The sequence below is a fragment of the Pinus tabuliformis genome, chromosome 1_1 (genome assembly GCF_031772625.1).
Source record: "Pinus tabuliformis cultivar Carrire ecotype Pingquan chromosome 1_1, CPIR1, whole genome shotgun sequence".
NCBI classification, from domain to species: domain Eukaryota; kingdom Viridiplantae; phylum Streptophyta; class Pinopsida; order Pinales; family Pinaceae; genus Pinus; species Pinus tabuliformis.
Window position 1 is genome coordinate 662,404,488 of NC_142297.1, and position 18,432 is coordinate 662,422,919.

The 18,432-nt window shown below is 36.7% G+C and overlaps 1 protein-coding gene across 3 annotated transcripts in view; it reads right to left on the reverse strand.

Annotated features, from left to right (window-relative positions):
- The window catches only part of LOC149215132 (origin of replication complex subunit 4-like), a 357,573-nt gene that overhangs the window by 119,799 nt on the left and 219,342 nt on the right, over positions 1-18,432 (reverse strand). For all 3 annotated transcript variants that reach the window (XM_089392537.1, XM_089392536.1, XM_089392535.1), the window contains exons 11-13: positions 12,686-12,770; positions 12,234-12,319; positions 12,008-12,117 (exon numbers count right to left, since the gene is read on the reverse strand). In XM_089392537.1, the coding sequence (XP_089248663.1) occupies positions 12,008-12,117; positions 12,234-12,319; positions 12,686-12,770 (281 nt within the window). The remainder of the gene's footprint in view (positions 1-12,007; positions 12,118-12,233; positions 12,320-12,685; positions 12,771-18,432) is intronic.

Consider the following 18,432-nt stretch of genomic DNA (forward strand, 5'->3'; position numbering starts at 1 on the left):
CAATCAACCGAGGGTTTTCTTCCTAGGGCTACTCCTGAAGTAGAGAATCGAGTTCTCAAACCTCTCCACAAGAAGAAATCACAAATCCAAGATGTCCACCAATGGCCTCCTCCTCCTCTTTTATAAATCTGATGGACCCCTCTAGAACCTCGTATTTTATAATTATTTTAATCATGGAGCAATTTGCCCTCTTTTATTTCAATTAAAATATTCTTTTTAATGCGGGAAAAGGGTAAATTGGCCACCATGTCTCCTTAGGTCACTAAAACTCACATCTAACCACCCCATCTTCTAGATCTTCTCGTTCCAGTTCCAACGAGCTATTACACTAAGATGTTCTTTCAAGTAATCCTCCTGAAATGCCACCTTAAGCGTAGTTAATTGAGTTAGACTCAGTGATAACTCTGTTTTTTTTAAGTTGTTGGAATGCATTAGAACAAAAGGGAAACTGTGCGGATGATAAAATATACCAAGCAAATGCCATCGGACCTCATTGAAACTCCTCAAAACCCCTCCAAAGGCCCCTAGGCCCGTTGATGACACCAACCTGCACTTATGACCTGTCTGCCCCCAACTCTGAAAGTCCATCCAAACCATGTCATAAGGAACACCAGAAAAAGGAACATTACAGATTCAAGAAGAAAAGTGATGGATGGTTGATGCCCTACATAGAAGTCCCAAAGATGAAGGCTCCATAATATTAAGAATGAAATTCATGACATCGAATGGAGCTATACAAGACGCTGAAGGTCCCGTGATCTCCACCAATGAAGGAAGAATTGTTGCTGAAAACAGGGCTCTAGTTAAGAGGGAGCCTGAAAGCAAGTTTCTAATTAAGAAGAAACTTGGAAGCAATTCCCTAAGCTAAGAGGGAGCTTGGACAATTCCCTAGTTAAGAGGGAGCTTGGGTACATTCCATTTATAGGAATCGGTACATTCCTTCATTGGAATGGGTATATCCTCCATAGTTGAGAGGGAGAGATAAACAAATCATTCTTGTCTTCAATTGGGAAGAAAGAATGGAGGATTGGGTAAACATATGGCATCCGATACTCTTTGAGGATGTGGTAGGGCATCCAAGATAAGAGCAGTCATGGAGGACCGATATTCTTTGAGGACTAGATATCCATGATAAGAATAGTAATGGAAGGACATACCCTATGAACACTCGGGTGGATTATGTTCCTTGAGAGATGGTGATGAAGGTGTTTATAGATCATTAGTCTCACCAACATTGTGCTCAGATCTTGTGGAGAGATGGAGTTGTTAGTCAAGGCCTTGCCATATGACAATGTTGGATGATATGATGCTATACAGATGGGTTACCGATCCGACTCTTCTTATGAGAATTCTTCAGATTGAGAATGTCCAAGTACCTTGTATGAATTATGAATACCTCCGTAGTTAAGAGGGAGTGTTGAAATATGTAACTAGGTTCATTCTTCATAATGACAGATGTAATCATCATTATATGTATTTGATGTAATAAGAAAAAATAAATTTATTGATGATCTTGAGGCATGGGTTTCATGCTCAAAACATTATTTTAGGTCAAGCTCCCATTGTGAGCTCTTAGGTTTGTCATAAAGTCAATGGAGTCATTGTCAAGTATGTAAGACCCATGTTACATATTACATAGAAGATTTTATTTGAGTCAAATATAGTCAAATGACCCTCCAAGACCAAGTCAAAATGCAAGCTACATGTCGGCCTAAGGACAGCAACAAGTCGGCTCAAAAGGTTTTGACATCAAGACGATAGAAGGAGAGCTCGGCTTCATTTGTCAAAGGCATAAATCAGATATAAAAAACTTATCCAACGAGCACAGAAAGCAAAGAAGGAAAGAGAATACAAAAGCGAATAAAAGGAAGCATCATTTCAAGTCTGTTTCTAGGTTATTCTCTTCACACATGTGACGCAATTAGGGCTTCATACAATTGTTGAAAGATCACAATCCACAATCAAGATTTGGGCTCAGTATAGCCAAATTTGGAGGCCGAATTGATGAAGAGAAGGGAGATCACCAAGCAAGAAACTTCTACAAGGAAGAAATTGGACTTTGTCTTGGAGGTGTCTTTGACTAGAAGACTTTGTCAAGGGTCTAGGTCTTGGAATTCGCCAATTGAAGGTTCTATAAGAAGAAGATTTCTCATGGGTTTTCCTCTCAATTTGGAGAGGTTTAGGCCCTAACTGATCGCCTATATCTTGTGTCCTTTGTCTCATTGTTCTTTATGTTTTGGTAACTGTTTGATGAAGAAAACCACAATAATAATCAAGAAGCTAAGTAAGAAAAGTAAAAATACATCACAAGTAATTATCATAAAAGAGAAATCACCTACACTTGCTACCCCTACATTTCTCAACAAATTCTGGAAGTTGGAGGGCCGAAATTTTGTATTGTAGTTGGGCTGAAGTTGTTTGACTAGAAGAGACTACTGAAGTTTGGTTAATCATTTTGGAAGGCTGAATTGGTGGAGTGAGGAAGGTCTTTTGGTCTGGTCTAAGGTCTTGGATTGTCTCAACTTGATTTGAATCTACTAGTGGAAGAGTTTGACTGGGTTTTCCCCTTTATAGGGGTTTTAGCCCTAGTTGAGTGCCTATATCTGGTGTCATTGATCTTCATGTTTTTTATTTGATGATTGCTTGATGAGAAGAAGATAAAAGAAGAACATAAAGAAAGATAATAAGAATACAAGAATATCAAAAAGTAATTGTCAACATAAGAAAATCTTTCTGCCTTTCTGATTTTCTAACATGGTATCAGAAGGGCAGAAATATTTTCTTATGTTGACATGCTAAAATGAGCTAGGATCTGAACTAGGTGTTGCCACATCATCATCCCCTGTATGGAACTCTAACGCCCTTGGGAATTTGGAGAAAAAGATACATGGGTTTTGTTCCTATCTTCGTATAAACTAGTTTTGACATATTACATGTCAAATGTTGTCAAGATTTGCCCATGCTAAGCCTCACGCAAATTTGTCATGCCACATCATCACGCCCAAGTGGATGGTCTCTAACACCCTTGAGGACTTACAAAATCTGAAACATGGGTTTTGTTCCTCTCAATGAGTAAACCACTTTTGACATAACGCAATGTCACAAACAACCTAATGTTGCCCATGTTATGTCATCTAGAAACTTATTTTCACCTCTTGACCAAGTTGTAACTAGCCACTATCATATTTCATTGGAAAAATTCGACATGGCATGGATTCCTCTCTTCAAGTTGCACATTCTGAGACCAAGTTGACTTTTTGACCATTGAGACCACTTTGAAATGGAAACTAGGAATTGCCTCGAGAAATGCAAAATGTTGTCAAATGAGACTATCATGCTTTGAGAGTTGTCATGAAAAATATTGCACCAAAGCCAAGGTCACCTACAGACTCAATAAACCGTAACCATGTGGAATGACATAGGTGCACCTTGACACATGCTAAACTAGCCCATACACCAATGATTACCAATACAAATATAGGCTCCGATAAAACCATGAGTCCATGGACAAAAGGGACTTTAAGGGGGACTCCAAGGGACAGGACATGGTCCGAACCAAAAACTAATACAGACACAAAGACACAGGTCTAAGATGCCTAATACAGGGCCCCACATGGGTTTTATATAGCTTTTGACTTGTGACCTTGGGCTTATAATGGTGATGAATGTTATACTTAAAAGTATATCTAACCTTGCTAACAAGTGGGGTAACAGGGCTCAACATTTCAACAATTCTCTGCATGTCAGCTGTAATTTTAGTTAGGTATATATAGACCCCTTCCCAGCCTATCAATGTCAAACCCCCTCCACCAGTTGTCAATCAAATTTCTGTCTACAGCCCGCAACCTTTGAATTGAAAAAAAAATTGTCAAAAAAGAGAACAAATGGGTTTGACAATTGTCTTTCTACGAGGAGGTTGGTGTTGAAGTTTCTAAGTTTACTCAGTTAGAAACCCCCCATGCATTTTATCTGATTTATTCCTACCTACTTGTTATTTTTCCTTAACAAGTTATTTACAATGTAAATACTGAAAATAAACACTAGTGCATGCTCAACATATTACAGATCAACAACTAAAAGAAACAAGAACAAACACAACACATGACACCATTATTTTTGGACTAATGTCCCCGGAAAAACCCAATGTGGGAAAATCGGTGCAGCTATCTGAGGGTTTTCTTATTAAGCAAAATCAGAGTACAATCTAGGTGTGGAAACTGGTCTACGCAACAGAGAATTTCCATAGCAGTAATACCTCTTGGTTTCTGACAAAGATACTGGCTGAAACCCCAGATAATCCTTCTGGCAGCTACTTAGCACCAATCTTCCCCAGAAACCCCAGTGTCTGCCCAATCTGGACTGCGTCAGCCTCTCCTAGCCCAACACTGGCACTACGTTAACATATATTGGCTTACGTCAGCCCCAGGAGGCCCTGCGTCAACTACGCTGGCCCCTCTGGTGCTCTGCGCAGCACTTAGCTGCCTCTGCGTGGCCCTGGGTGAGCACTTGTTGCTCCTATGTCTCTCTCTTTGGTTGCTCTGCTACTATCTTGGCACTATCTTTGCCTCTCTGTCTCTCTATACTCAATGCCCCTCAGCTGCTCTCTTGATCACTAATTCTATCTCTCTTAGCAAACCCCACCCTAGAGAATAAAATGACTGATCACTCTGGTGCGTTCTCCAAGTGACCCTCAAGCCTCCTCATATACTTTTCCTGATGACAACTCAACGTCTGAGATTAAGTCCCTAATAAATGACTATGATTAGATCTGGCTTGATGCATATCTTTTGGACCATTCTAACACAGATTCATATTAATACACATTAATATTTTATTTTCCCTAAGTTTAGACTTAGGAACTCCATTAAAAATATTAATAATTTTAATATCTCCTAATCTGTTTAGAATCTGTCCAAACCCTTTCTGGATATTGGAGATCTCATGTGCCCCAACCTCTCCACCAAATTTCGTGGCTATAGCACATCCAATGTTACCCCAAATCCACAATTGGGACATTCTACTCTCAGCTCTCTTATTAAATGCCTATTGTGGACCTTTGTCATCCCACCAATCATGACCTATCATGTCTTCAAAAAAGAATTTATATTTCATCCATGTAAGACTTGTTTCCCTTCAGTCCACCCCCATATAGACACACTTGGTGTGATTTGTTATTGTTTGGATGAAATTTTATTATCAGCCTGGACCTGTTATTATACTCATCAATTACATTCATGTGCTCATCATTCATTCACAGTGGCGTATCATTTCTTTGTGCCCCTAATCTCAGATGTGCTAGATGATATTTCATGTTGCTTCTATTAGTGGTTGGTATGGTTTCATTGCTTAAACTCCTCACTTGAAAACAATGCTAAGGTTTCATCATGTTGTGTGGATGTCAGCGTTAGATGGATTCTTTATTACTTTTAACATAGTAAGGATGTTACCATCTTACTATTCCTAACAACTAGGACATAATTACTTAAGGATAACTGTCATTAAGCTAAACCACTAGGTACTACTGAAAAATCAGGTTGGGTAGTGTGACGATATCCCTTCCAGACATAACACTTTCCATTAAAACTTTTCATTTTCCATCATCCATAAGAGAAAAAAATCCTCCCAACCTATGGTAAACTTGGCAAAGACCATCCAAAAGAGGATCGTCAAGGAAGATAGAAAGAAAATACAAGCCTCAAGAAGTCAAGTCAAGCAAAATGAAAGGTTAAAGAGCTGAAGAGAAAAATACACTCAAAAAAAGAAACTACTTCATCATGCCCCCCCCCCCGCCTTTCAAAAGTCCTAAGAGAAGAACGTCTATCCAAAAAAAGAGGACTTAGAAAAAGCCAAGAAAAGGGGGAAGTGTGTGTAGGCAGAAGTAGTAAAAGCTCCCTCTCACAAGGCTTTGCAAATAAAGAAAATTCCTAGCCCAAATTCAATCCGCTAGTTGGATCAAAATTATACCATCAACACTATCTATGACTTTGGAAGGTAATCCATATGTTATTCCCATGTCCCCTTCATGAAAAAAAATGCCATCCACCTACTTTAACTTAGAGGACTCAAGAAATACTTTTGTGTTTTAGTCCAAAGACGTGTAACGAAGGTAAGGTTGTCCTCTTGGTTAATTCCTTAAGTAAATTGATAACATTGGCTAACTTACTTGTCATTAATTTATCTTATCTATGTTGATGCCTAACTACTAGGTGAAGCCAGACATATTGTTGGTGTGGAACTAGGCATTGTCTATCTTATCAACCAACATAAGAAACTACATGGTGCTCCATCATTTTCAAATGGTCTACAACAATATTATTTGCAACATTATTTCTAATGTGCAAAGTTTTGCTAGCACATGTTAGAAAATTAGAAAGGCAGAAAGATTTTCTTTTGTTGATAATTACTTGTGATATCTTGGAATTCTTATTATCTTTTTTTTGTTCCTTTTTATCTTAGTTCATCAAGCAATTACCAAAGCCAAAACACAAAGATAAAGGACACTAGATATAGGCACTCAGCCAAGGCTAAAATCCCTATATAGGGGAAAATTCAGTTAAGAATTCAAAATGAGATGGACCAAGACCCTAGACCAAAAGACCTTCCTCCACCAAGTCAGCCTTCCAAGATGATTTAGCAACCTTCAATAATATCTCTTATCCCGCAACTTAAACCCAGCAACAATCAAAAAATTCAACTTCCCAGCTTTAGAACTTTGACCCCCAGTAGCAGAATTTTGATTCAGCAACATAACAGAAGTTTCGACACTTCCAGAAGCTTAGCAGCTTCACACGTGTGAAAGAGAGAGAGAGAATTTCGACTTCTTATGCTTGAGATAGACCTCCTCCTTTGTTAGCCCTCTTCACCTACTTCCTTGAATTTCGCACTTTTTACTACCCCAGTAATTGCAGGTTGAACTTGGTGAGTGAGTGCTCCAAATGAGGTCAAGTTGTTGCCTTTATATAGTAGTTTTTGCCCCTCAGTTTAGGCCAACTTGGTGGAGGAGGCCTAGAATACCTAATTTACATGAAAATAAATTTCTTTCTTGACAAATAAATCCCAAAAACGGTTCTTTACATTATGACATGGACAACGACACTTGACATAAACCCTAAAAGCCTACAATGGAGGCTTTGATCTAAAAACAATTGACCCAAGCATGAAACATGTGCTTTAATAAGTCAATTTCTTTAAAAATAAAATTTATTTTCTATTCTTTTCAAAAATACATTACATCGTGACTCAAATACAATTATGAAGACAAACACTAGTTACATTCTTCAACATTCACTCTTAACTAAGGAGGTATTCATAATTACAACTATATAAAGATACATGGAAGATCTCCAAAATGAACTACGAAGAGTTCTAGCACACTCAATGTTGTGACTAGATACCTGACCATGGTAATCTATCTGGGTGGGACTAAGATGGACTCAAGCTTTCAGCTAGTCTAGGTACCATCAGGCTTACTTGCTAACCATCAACCTAGGGATCTAGGTGTGTATCCAAGGTCGGAGCTCCATGACCAACACCACCCTCCCTCTTCGGGATCTAGACATCAACACATAGGTCGGCCAAATGTCCTCCCAAGCATCCTCCATTAGATGCTTCATCTCTCCCTAATAAACTAGGTATATCCATTTGTCCAAGCATACTTCCCAAATGGTCATCCTTCATTATGGAGAGATTTACCTATTCAAACACAAACCCTAATCAGCAATAAACTTTCAAATATACATACAAGTAAACACAAACCTTTGGGGTCCTTAATCATCCTAATGCCACTTATATCAAGTTAAACTTTTCTTCTTTCATTTCTTCAGTAGCACCAAGACATCCTCAATACATTGTAGTACTTTCATTCATTCTCTCATTTCTTCTTCAAGGTATCCACCATGACCATCATAATATGCCCTCCCTCTCAATTGGGGAGATGTACTCTTTTCTTCTAACCATGCTCCCTCTTAACTTAGGGAGATCAACAATTTTCTTCTTCTATAACATCGGAGAAGCTTCAACCTTTCACGACTTCATCAAGGTCATCTTGATCATCATCATCCTTATAGCTTCCTTCATCATGCTCATCATTATTTTTCAATTACGAATATCTCCAACATCTTGAAGATTATGTACCTACAAAATTTTAATAGCAAGTACAACCAAATACATATATATATAGAAGCATGAAGTTAACTATACCAAAAACATATCAATACAATGGAAGCATCAAAACATTCAAACTTTAGACATCAAATACCTAAACCTAGTTAGGTTCATAATCAACAAAGGTTACATACTAGGGTTTGTCATAAACCCTAGACTCCATTTTTCGAGGCACAAAGCCTCAGATAGGAAATCAAATAATAATCCAATCACATTACTATACATCTAAGGTTTCAATAATATACTCTATGACATAGCCTACTAGGGTTTCTTCCAAGCCCTAGATTTTCATCATCAAAACTAGAACATATCAATAATATCATCACGTCTCAGAATATCAATTTCTACTAGGGTTTTGTTATAGGCCCTAGAAATTTACAAACTAAAACATGAGTATCAATAATTAAGTTAGCATACTCACATATACATATCTAGGATTTCATAATCGTGCACTAGCATACAACAATATCTACTAGGTAAACTCAAAACATAAACATCAATATATTAAAGTTAGATATACAACAATTTTGACCAGGCTAGGGTTTCGATCAAACAGAGGTTCATAGTACATACACCTAGGGTTTTATTCCTATGATCTTTACTACAACTATCACAAGGGTTTTGCTTATAAGCCTAATTTACCAAACCCTAAAGTTCTAGTCTGTTTTCTCCCTTCATTGAGTTTGACATAGCTCTTGTAAATAGTAGGCTTGAAACTTTATATGGTCCCCTTTAATGAACTTTTCCTGATCTCCTTTTAATATATCTTTCAACCTAGCTTTTTCTTCCTTCTCCACCTTAGCTCTAATACCATGTTACAAAATCGAAAAAGCATAAAGATTTTCTTATGTTGATAATTACTTGTGATATCTTTGAATTCTTATTATCTTTCTTATGTTCCCTTTTATCTTAGTTCACCAAGCAATTACCAAAGCCAAAACACAAAGATCAAGGACACTAGATATAAGCACTCAGCCAGGGCTAAAACCCCTATATAGGGGAAAACCCAGTCAAGAACTCTTCCTTCGGTAATTCAAAATGAGATGGACCAAGACCCTAAACCAAAAGACCTTCCTCCTATATTCAGCCTTCCAAGATGATTTAGCAACCTTCAATAGTTTCATCTTGTCCAGCACCTTAAACCCAACAACAATCCAAAAATTCAACTTCCCAGCTTCAGAACTTCAACCCCTAGCAGCAGAATTTCGATCCAGCAACAGAACAGAAGTTTCAACCCTTCCAGCAATTTAGTAGCTTCACATGTCTAAAAGAGAGAGATAATTTCGACTTCTTATGCTTGAGATAGACCTCCTTCTCCTTCACTAGCCCTTTTCAACTTCTTCCTTGAATTTCGCACTTTTTACTGCCCTAGCAATTGCAGATCGAACTTGGTGAGTGAGTGCTCCAAATGAGGTTGAGTTGTTGCCTTTATATAGTAGTTTTTGCCCCTCAGTTTAGGCTGACTTGTCCAGTTTGAGGCCGACTTGGTGGAGGAGGCCTAGAAGACCTAATTTACATGAAAATAAATTTCTTTCTTGACAAATAAATCCCAAGAAGGGTTATTTACATTATGACATGGGCAAGGACACTTGACATAAACCCTAGAAGCCTACAATGGAGGCTTTGACCTAAAAACAATTGACCCAAGCATGAAACCCATGCTTTAATAAGTCAATTTCGTTAATAATAGAATTTACGTTTCTTTCTTTTATTAAATACATTACATCATGACTCATACAATTATGGAGATCGACACTAGTTACATTCTTAAACAGCATATACGTGAGAAATTTTACTCACCCAAGTGCAAATAAAAAAAATGGGGAAAAATTTGATATAAAAATGAAGTTGGTCAAATGAACACAATTAGCTCCATTTATTAGAATTCTATAAGTTTCGAAAGTGCTTTGACCACTTTGTTTTCTAAATTGATCTTCTATAAAAGGATAGAATATTTTAATTTTTTTTTACTATGAGCAACATGTGATCCTCTGAAAAGGGAGTAAATAATTATTTTTTGACCATAAATCACATGTATTCTCCCATGGTTTTCAAGAGCACATTTAATTGTAATTAATGGGTTAGAGGCCTCCTTGTTCTATAAAAGGAGGGCACTCTACCTCATTTCACAAGGGAGATAATAAAATTTCATTTTGCCAGAGATTCAAAATGGCTTTTGTCTTTGTCCTTAATGTTCTTCATTCGAGACATTGCAGAGAAAATATTTCCTTCAAATGACGTGATCTGCAAAAAATATTTTGGTTAATTTGTGTTGTTTTAATAGAAATTTGTTGAACACTTGAGAAGAATATCTCACATTTCTTCTCAATATTCATATTTCATTCATGCAATGCTTTTTACATTTTCTCTTTTTGATAATCCGATTCAATTACTAATCTAGAATTAACCTGCTTGAAAGGAAATTTCTTTAGTGTTTTAGGTCAGCAATTTTCTTTCCATATGATTGCATGGAAGGGATACTTTGCATCAACACCCTAGAGAACAAGAACAGCAGTGCAGCAACAGACCTTCATCACATTTTCAAGTTTTCAAATCACATTTTTATAGATCTAGATTTAGCTTAGTTGTTAGGAATTTAAATTTTTATTTTTCCTTGGGAAAAGCCTACTACTTAATTTTATAAAAAATAGAAATAAAAAAGTAAAGTAGAATTTAATTTAATTTAATTTAATCATTTTTTAGACTAGACCAAATTTTAATTTTAATTTTATAACTAGATCAAATGTTAATTTAAGCTATTTTTGTTTTAGATTAGATTTTATTTATTTATTTTAGGAATTAGATTTTATTTATTTATTTTAGGAATTAGATTTTATATATTTATTTTAGGAATTAAAGTTAGGTTAAAACTTAAATTTAAATTAGATTTAAAATGTTATTCTTTATATTAGATTTCAAATATTTTTAGATTAAGCATTAGTCTAAATTAAAAATAAATAAATAAAACAATTAAAAAAAACCAAGTCAGGGGGGCATCGAGCCCACACCTCAAGCCCAAACTGCCACATCCCTGTGGAGACACGCAGCCGACATCCTTCTGACTGGCCAGACATTTGACCTGTCAAAAAACTTTTGTCACCTGAATATGGACCTGAAGCCAGACATTCGCCCGCCTGACTGTTATATTGCATCTAAAACAACATTCAGGAAGATTACTCTCTCGTACTGGCTACAGCAAGAGGTACTGAAGTCTGTGGGCTAAAGGAATCTGCCCAGGTGAGTATATATCTTGCTGGTTGTGTTTTGTAAGCAAAGGACATCTGATTGGATTTGTATTTAGGCAGATGAGAGCCTGATGGACTAGGCCTCAGCCCTAGAGTTTGAGTCAAAGGACAGACTCTGTATATTAGCATTGTATCAGGGTTTGTAAAGGGCCATGATCCCTGATACAAAAGCCCTAAGGTTTTCTTATTGAAGAACTAATAAGAATTGTGATTTGGGCCAATAAATCTTGTGTACTGTTATTGATTTCACTGCTGATATATTCCACTGTGCAAAGTTCTTTTTGGTTGGGCAACTCTAATGTCTATGTGTTCCTAGCTAGGGCATATAGACCAGACCTAGGGTGCATGGAAACTCCAACAAGCTGTCAGTCTATCTATTGTGTGAAACGTATTGAAGTTTACTAAAGTAAAGTGGATCAATGTCATTTGCCATAAATACTTGTTAAAATTAGGACACAAGAAACTTTGCACATCCTATTAAGCCTTGACCTCATTATATCTGTTTTCAAAATAATAAATTGCAATACATAACCATAAAAAAATTCCTATGCCAATGTACATGCAGTTCCTATTGAAGATGCAACTCCTGAGTTCTTCACCTCGCAAAGTTTCCATTTTAGGTTGTCGCTGAATTGATGAAAATGCAGTCCTGAAATTTCCCAATGAAAGCAATCCAGATTCTTGATTTATATCACAGACAGCTCGAAATCTGGAAGTATGAAACATTTTGTGAATAAAATTTAAATGTAAACCAATATTTAATGGATACCAAAATATCCAAAATCCACATCAAGGAAACAATTCAGAAGACAGAAGAAACCTTACATAAAATCCAGTATCCGTCTTACACTAAGATCCACATTCACAACATTGTTCAAAATTTCCTTGAAATCCTTGTTCTCTGTAATGTCCTTTCTTTGGTCAAGGTTCTACACACTGCAAAATTAGCATGCCCACATACACTTGTGTGGAAAACAAAGCAACAGGAAAGAAGATATTGACTCACTGTTGAACTCCATGTAATACAAACTGGATATATACAATATCAATTTAAAGCATGATTATCTAAAGCCTTTAAATCTTCAAAGAGTTACTGAAAACATAACTTTCAAAAGTACATAGATGTGATATAATGTAAATCATATCACAGAACCAGAGAAACAATATGTTCTTCAATTGTCTCTTTAATGCACGCAAAAATGAAAACAATTTATTGCATACTGCATTCGTCAAAAAACATTTTGCCAATTGTTAATGAAATTGATAGAAAAGGATACCATCAGCCGGGCATTGAACTTAGCTGCATAGGCACCATGAGGAAAACTTGAATCAGTTGGAAGAAGAAGTGCATGTTCCAAGAACCTGCAGTAAAAAGACTAATTTATTCAATGGACTGCATCCCTATATCAATTATCAAAATATTAGCAAATAATCTATTGAATATGCTAAATACTAATAGCATATGACATAAAATACTATCAAAGAATATATTTATAATTGATTTGTAAATTACATGTACAATCATGCATATTTCTTTTGCAGATGCATCAGAAAATTGGTTAGAATACGACAAGGTAAAAGATCAACCTCGTTACCTTCGTCTATGATTTGGGCAGTCTGGCTATTAAGTAATGGGGCTCTTTTTCAAGAGAAGTAGTTGACTCCTCCTGCCACTTCTCTGAGGTTTCGATGAGTTTACTTGAGTTGCAAAAAGTCAAAGGCAGCAAAACAGAGAAAGCTAGATCCCCCAGATATTAACAAAGCAAAGCCATGTGTTTTTTTTTTTAAGCAAGCTTAAATCCTATTGTAAGAATCCTACACCTCTCTCCTACTCACATGGTTCATTTTACGTGTGGATTTGCACCAGGCATGAATAATAAAGCAGAAATTAGGACTGCCACCATTCTGATGTCTCTGGGAAGGGAAAATGGTTTAAATGTACTCACTATTTATGGGATTCCAAGCTAGCAGTGGAATGGATGGGAAGGGTTAAGGGCTAGATGGAAGTCTACAAGTAGCAGAGGAAGTAAAGAGATCTTTCTTGGTGATAAATTTCGAGGGTGTGTATAGGGATTCCAACAGAGAAGCAGATAGGTTATCCAAGGAGGCCATTTCAAAGGACCCAGCAACATTGCACATAAGCATATTGATTGGGGCAGTCGAGAAATCCCACCCCATCAGGATCATCCGCCTATTGTTTTGGCAATTTCCCACTAGCGGAGAAATTTCTGGGTTATCGAACGAACAAAGTTCATATAAGCAGAAAACTACTTCAGAAGATCTGAAATATAAAAACATCCATGATAGAACAGTGATATTATATAAGAATATTTGAATACAAGTGAGCTGATTGAGTTACAAATGAGGGTCTGCTTTATATACCTAGTCAGGTACCCTTTCATGAATGGTCATGTCCTTAAGGACATTCCTCTTGATTAACTAATTACTATTTAATTAACTATTCCTTAATATTATTATATTTATATTTTATTCATAATAGGTTATATGTGCATTGTGTGGTCTATGGAATTTATTGTTCCTACTTCAACTTCTCAATGGACAGCTGGACAGTGCAGTTATTTATGCAAAGACTTGTAAAGGGACCTGTTACTTACGAATCTTGCACTTGAGCTCCAAAGTCCAAAGGGCAGGTGCAAGCCTAAACGTAAGTCTCACTGTCACCTCAACAATCCCTCTTCTCACTTAAGACCAGCTGTCCTCTGGTACAAGGGTGGTGTCCCTAGGGCTAGGATTACTTAAGTTTTGGCAAATCAAGGCATGGATAAGTGAAGATTTGCTTTACTAAAACAGATTTTTAATAAATTTATTAGGTTTGTTTTAGTAGTGGTTGAAGGGGCAAAAATAGTACCCAATACTCCCAAGAGCAGGTCAATGATGTAACAAAGAGGGCTGATTATGAATGATGCATGAGTAATAATTTCTATTATAACATGCACAAAATTACTAATGGCACCATGCAAAAAGCTATAGATATCTTGTTGGTTATTCAAGCTCCAAAAAAGACTAGTTCAGCTTGGAAAAGGAGGAGTTTATATAGCTTGGAAAAGGAGGAGTTTATATAGCTTTGATGGAGGGGAGATGGTTCCTCTTATTATGGGAGAGGGCTTATCTCTTTGGTTTGTTCCATCTTTATAGGGGAAAGGAGCCCAAACTGACTTCCTCAACTCTATCCAGCCCAACCATTTACGAGACTTCTGTTCCACGAAGCTTCTAGAGCTGGAAGCTTCGACTCCATTTTTAAAAACTTGCCAAAAGAGGATCGGCGCGAGTGATAAAGGGCTCACTTGCGCCGTACGGCGCTAGGTCTGGTTTCAAACTCTACAAATCGACGCGGGGAAGAAACTGATCACTAGTGCCGGTCTTGAAAAATGGCTGGAAATAAAATAGAATGAGGCCCTTCTAAAGGTGCCTATATATGAATTTGCAACAACAATAAGATGTCATCCTACTTTAGGCTGAAAATCCCTCAGGTATTTTTCCAATATATTTTTCAACCATTTAACGAAAATAGCAAAGGCTTAAAGAGGATGCACCTCATCCAAAGACTTTTTCAAATGACGAAACTGCCCCTTACCTTGAAGCCCTTATTGCAGCAGCTTGAAGTAAAATCTCCAACACATAAATCCGTTATTGTCATTCAAAAAACGTTCATTACAAGACAAAACCAAGAGAACAAGCATTTCTTCAAACCATCAACAACCAATACAATAGGATGGTATCCTCTTATATAGACTTAGAGCGCAAACCCTTCTCAAATAAAATAATAATATTCACGACAAATCCTAGATATCTCTTTTTTCCTATGAGGTTCACTTTCCCCGGAGATTATACCAGGTAGATCCAGCCGAAGGGATCACTTTCTGCCAACTCAACCACAGAGCCTAACCACAAGAGCGTCAAGAGTATTGAACTAGTGATCTCTTAATAGCAAAGGTGCTTTAACGATAAGGACTCGACCAATTAAGCTAACCCTCAAGGCTTTAGATCCTAGATCTCTCCTACGGAAGCATAAGCAATAATATCCTCCAGCTAGTTCTAAACTTCTAATCAAGTCAAAAACCCTAAAGCAATAAAATACCAAAGTGAAATGGACTAAAGAGTGTGGATGCCACTTGTCCAATTCTCAAGTAAAATGTCGTCTTTGATCTTGGGCATTTGAGTATGTAAAATCATCCATGGGATCTTATAGATTAGTATCCAAAAGTGCACCCTCCAAGAAGCCTCAAAAAATATGATAAAATACTCCACAAAGGGGAGCACCACACAAGAACAATGATGAAACAAGCTAAACACAGTAAAAATGGCTAGGGTATAGTAGAGGAATAGATCAATGCAACCACCCTTGCCTCACCATGTGTGCAATGATAATATAATATGCAACCCCCCCACTTAAGGCCTCAAAACTTGTGTATATAATCAATACATAAGAGAATATCCCTCTAAACTAGGAAGTCCACATCATAATGAAACCAACTCATGCACAAAATAGAATAAAATGTGTTGGGGCGTCCGCTCCAAGAAACCAACTCATCTATCAATGAGAGACATGGGAATATGTGCAAATCCAACCCATCTAGCCATTATGACTTTCTCCAAGAGAGAGAAAACCTCAAATAATGTGCCATAAGTATTGCATTCTAAGAAAAATGGGATGACCTCGAAGCTAATAATGGAAGACCCTCCAAATAAAAATCATTGTTTAAAACTAAGAGAAAATACCATCAAACCACCCCCCTAATCCATGGCCAAAAGGTGAAGCAAACTAGCAAGATGTGCCAGTAAGGTCCCCATGTCTCCAAATATATGTCGAAGATGCTAGACAAGGAGAGCACTATACTCCATTAAGCAAAAAACCAATCACCAAATGCCACCTTAATGCCAAATGATCAATATGGTCAAGGGTGTTCCATTACCAAGCAAATATGTCATGAATAATGCATCAATGAAGCTTTTGGAGGGCTAGATCATCATAAAACTATGTACATGAAGAGAACACGACCAAAATAGCCATGAAGCACGATGAATAGAACATTAATGTAGATAATCCACATCATATAACCAAGGGATACAAATAATAAACCGTTGCATGTAATCTCCAAAGAAAGATGCTCTTTTGGGCAAGTGGGAGGTATAATAAGCAAACAATTGTGCAAATTAACATTCCTACTCAATATTCCTCAGCACTAACTTGAGCTGTCAACAAATAAACTATCACAAGGAAAATGTGAAGGAAACTATGTGCACAACCTAAATCCCCAATATCAAATAGTGACCCATCAAATAATCCTGCAATTGTTTGTCATGTGCAAAGATAATGACAAATGGGTAATGACCCCTAAGGTCTACGAAATCAGTAATAAGGGATGACTCAATGCCATCATGCTCTAATGCAGCCTGATTGGCCAGGGTGTTCAAACTCAATAAAGTTTTCATGCTAATTGATGGGGTAACCAGACTTATGCTTGTTGGGTTTGGAGCACCCAAAACTTTGGATTTTGCAAAACGTAATCCTTTTATTGCAATAATGGAAACATTTTTGTTTTTTCTATGGAAAAAAAAAGAAACATGCGTATTTTTTATTTTATTGTCCACTAAAGTCTAATATCAATTACTAACTTATAAATCAATATAAAATAATAGTGTAAAATATTATATATCATTACTAAAAAATGTATTGCATTAATACACCTTATATATCATATATGCTACATCTGTATAGTCTATAAATTATTACTATATAATCCTAATATCATACAATATAAGTCTTATATGCATGCATATATAGAGAGAATCGTGCAAAAAACAATTATATATATAAAATCAATAATTAAAATATCTAATAATGTAGAGAATATTATTTAGTTGCAAATAATAGCATATATCTAATTGAAAATAGGAAAGAACTTTAATTCACTCCTTTTGTGTTTAATTTTCTCAGGATTCAATTAGATTCCAAACTCCAAGCAAAACCTCCAAACTTTTGTGCATATGTCCACACAGCTTTTGTTGAAATATGTAACTAGGTTCAGTCTTCATAATGACATATGTAATCATGATTTTATGTATTTGATATTAAAGAGAAAATAAATTTATTATTGTCATTCTTGATGCATGGGTTTCATGCTCAAGGTTATTTGATTTATAGGTCAAGCACCCATTGAGTGCTTCTAGGGCTTGTCATTGAGTCAACAAGTCAATTGAGTCATTGTCATGTATGAAAGACCCTTTTGGGCATGTTATATATTGTAAAGAAAATTTATGTAAAGTCAAAAGACCCTCCAAGACCTTGTCAACAAGCAAAGATCAAATCGGCCTTCATGAGAGGACAAGTCGGCCTCCAAGCAACTACTCAACCTAGAAAAGAAGCCTATATATTAGAGACTTCGACCTCACTTGAAAGACACTCACACTTGACACAAGACGTTCAATCAAGGAAGAGAAAAATGAGCGAAGAAGAGGAGAACTAGAAGAAGAAAAGAAGAAAAGGAAAGTGAAGTTCTGGATTGTTTTTGGGCCTTTCTCCTTCACATGTGCAAGAAAACTAAGGCACCTATTGCAGCAGCTAAGACAGAATTGCGGAAGTTAAGTTAGGGCATCAATTGGCATACTTTGCAAACCAAGTCTCTAAGAAGAAAAGATCAATTCAAGCGAAGGAGAAAAGAGGGAGAAATCATGATCTTTTCCACATGTGCAAGAGCTAGGGTTTATGTAGAAGAAGTTGTTGGGGATCGAAGTTGAAGAAGAAGTTGTTGGAGGTCGAAGTTGCAAAAGAAGTTGTTGGAGGTCGCAGTTGCTAGAGAAATTGTTGGGTCGAAATTGATGGAAAGAGAAACTCATCAAAGGAAGGCTTGACCAGGTCTTGGAGGGGTCTTTGACAAGGGTCTTAGGTCTTGGAATTCGTCATTTGAAGTTCTATAAGAAGAGAAGAGTTGTTGTGGGTTTTCCTCTCAAAAGGAGAGGTTTTGGCCCTGGATGAAAGCCTACATTTTGTGTCTCCTTGTCT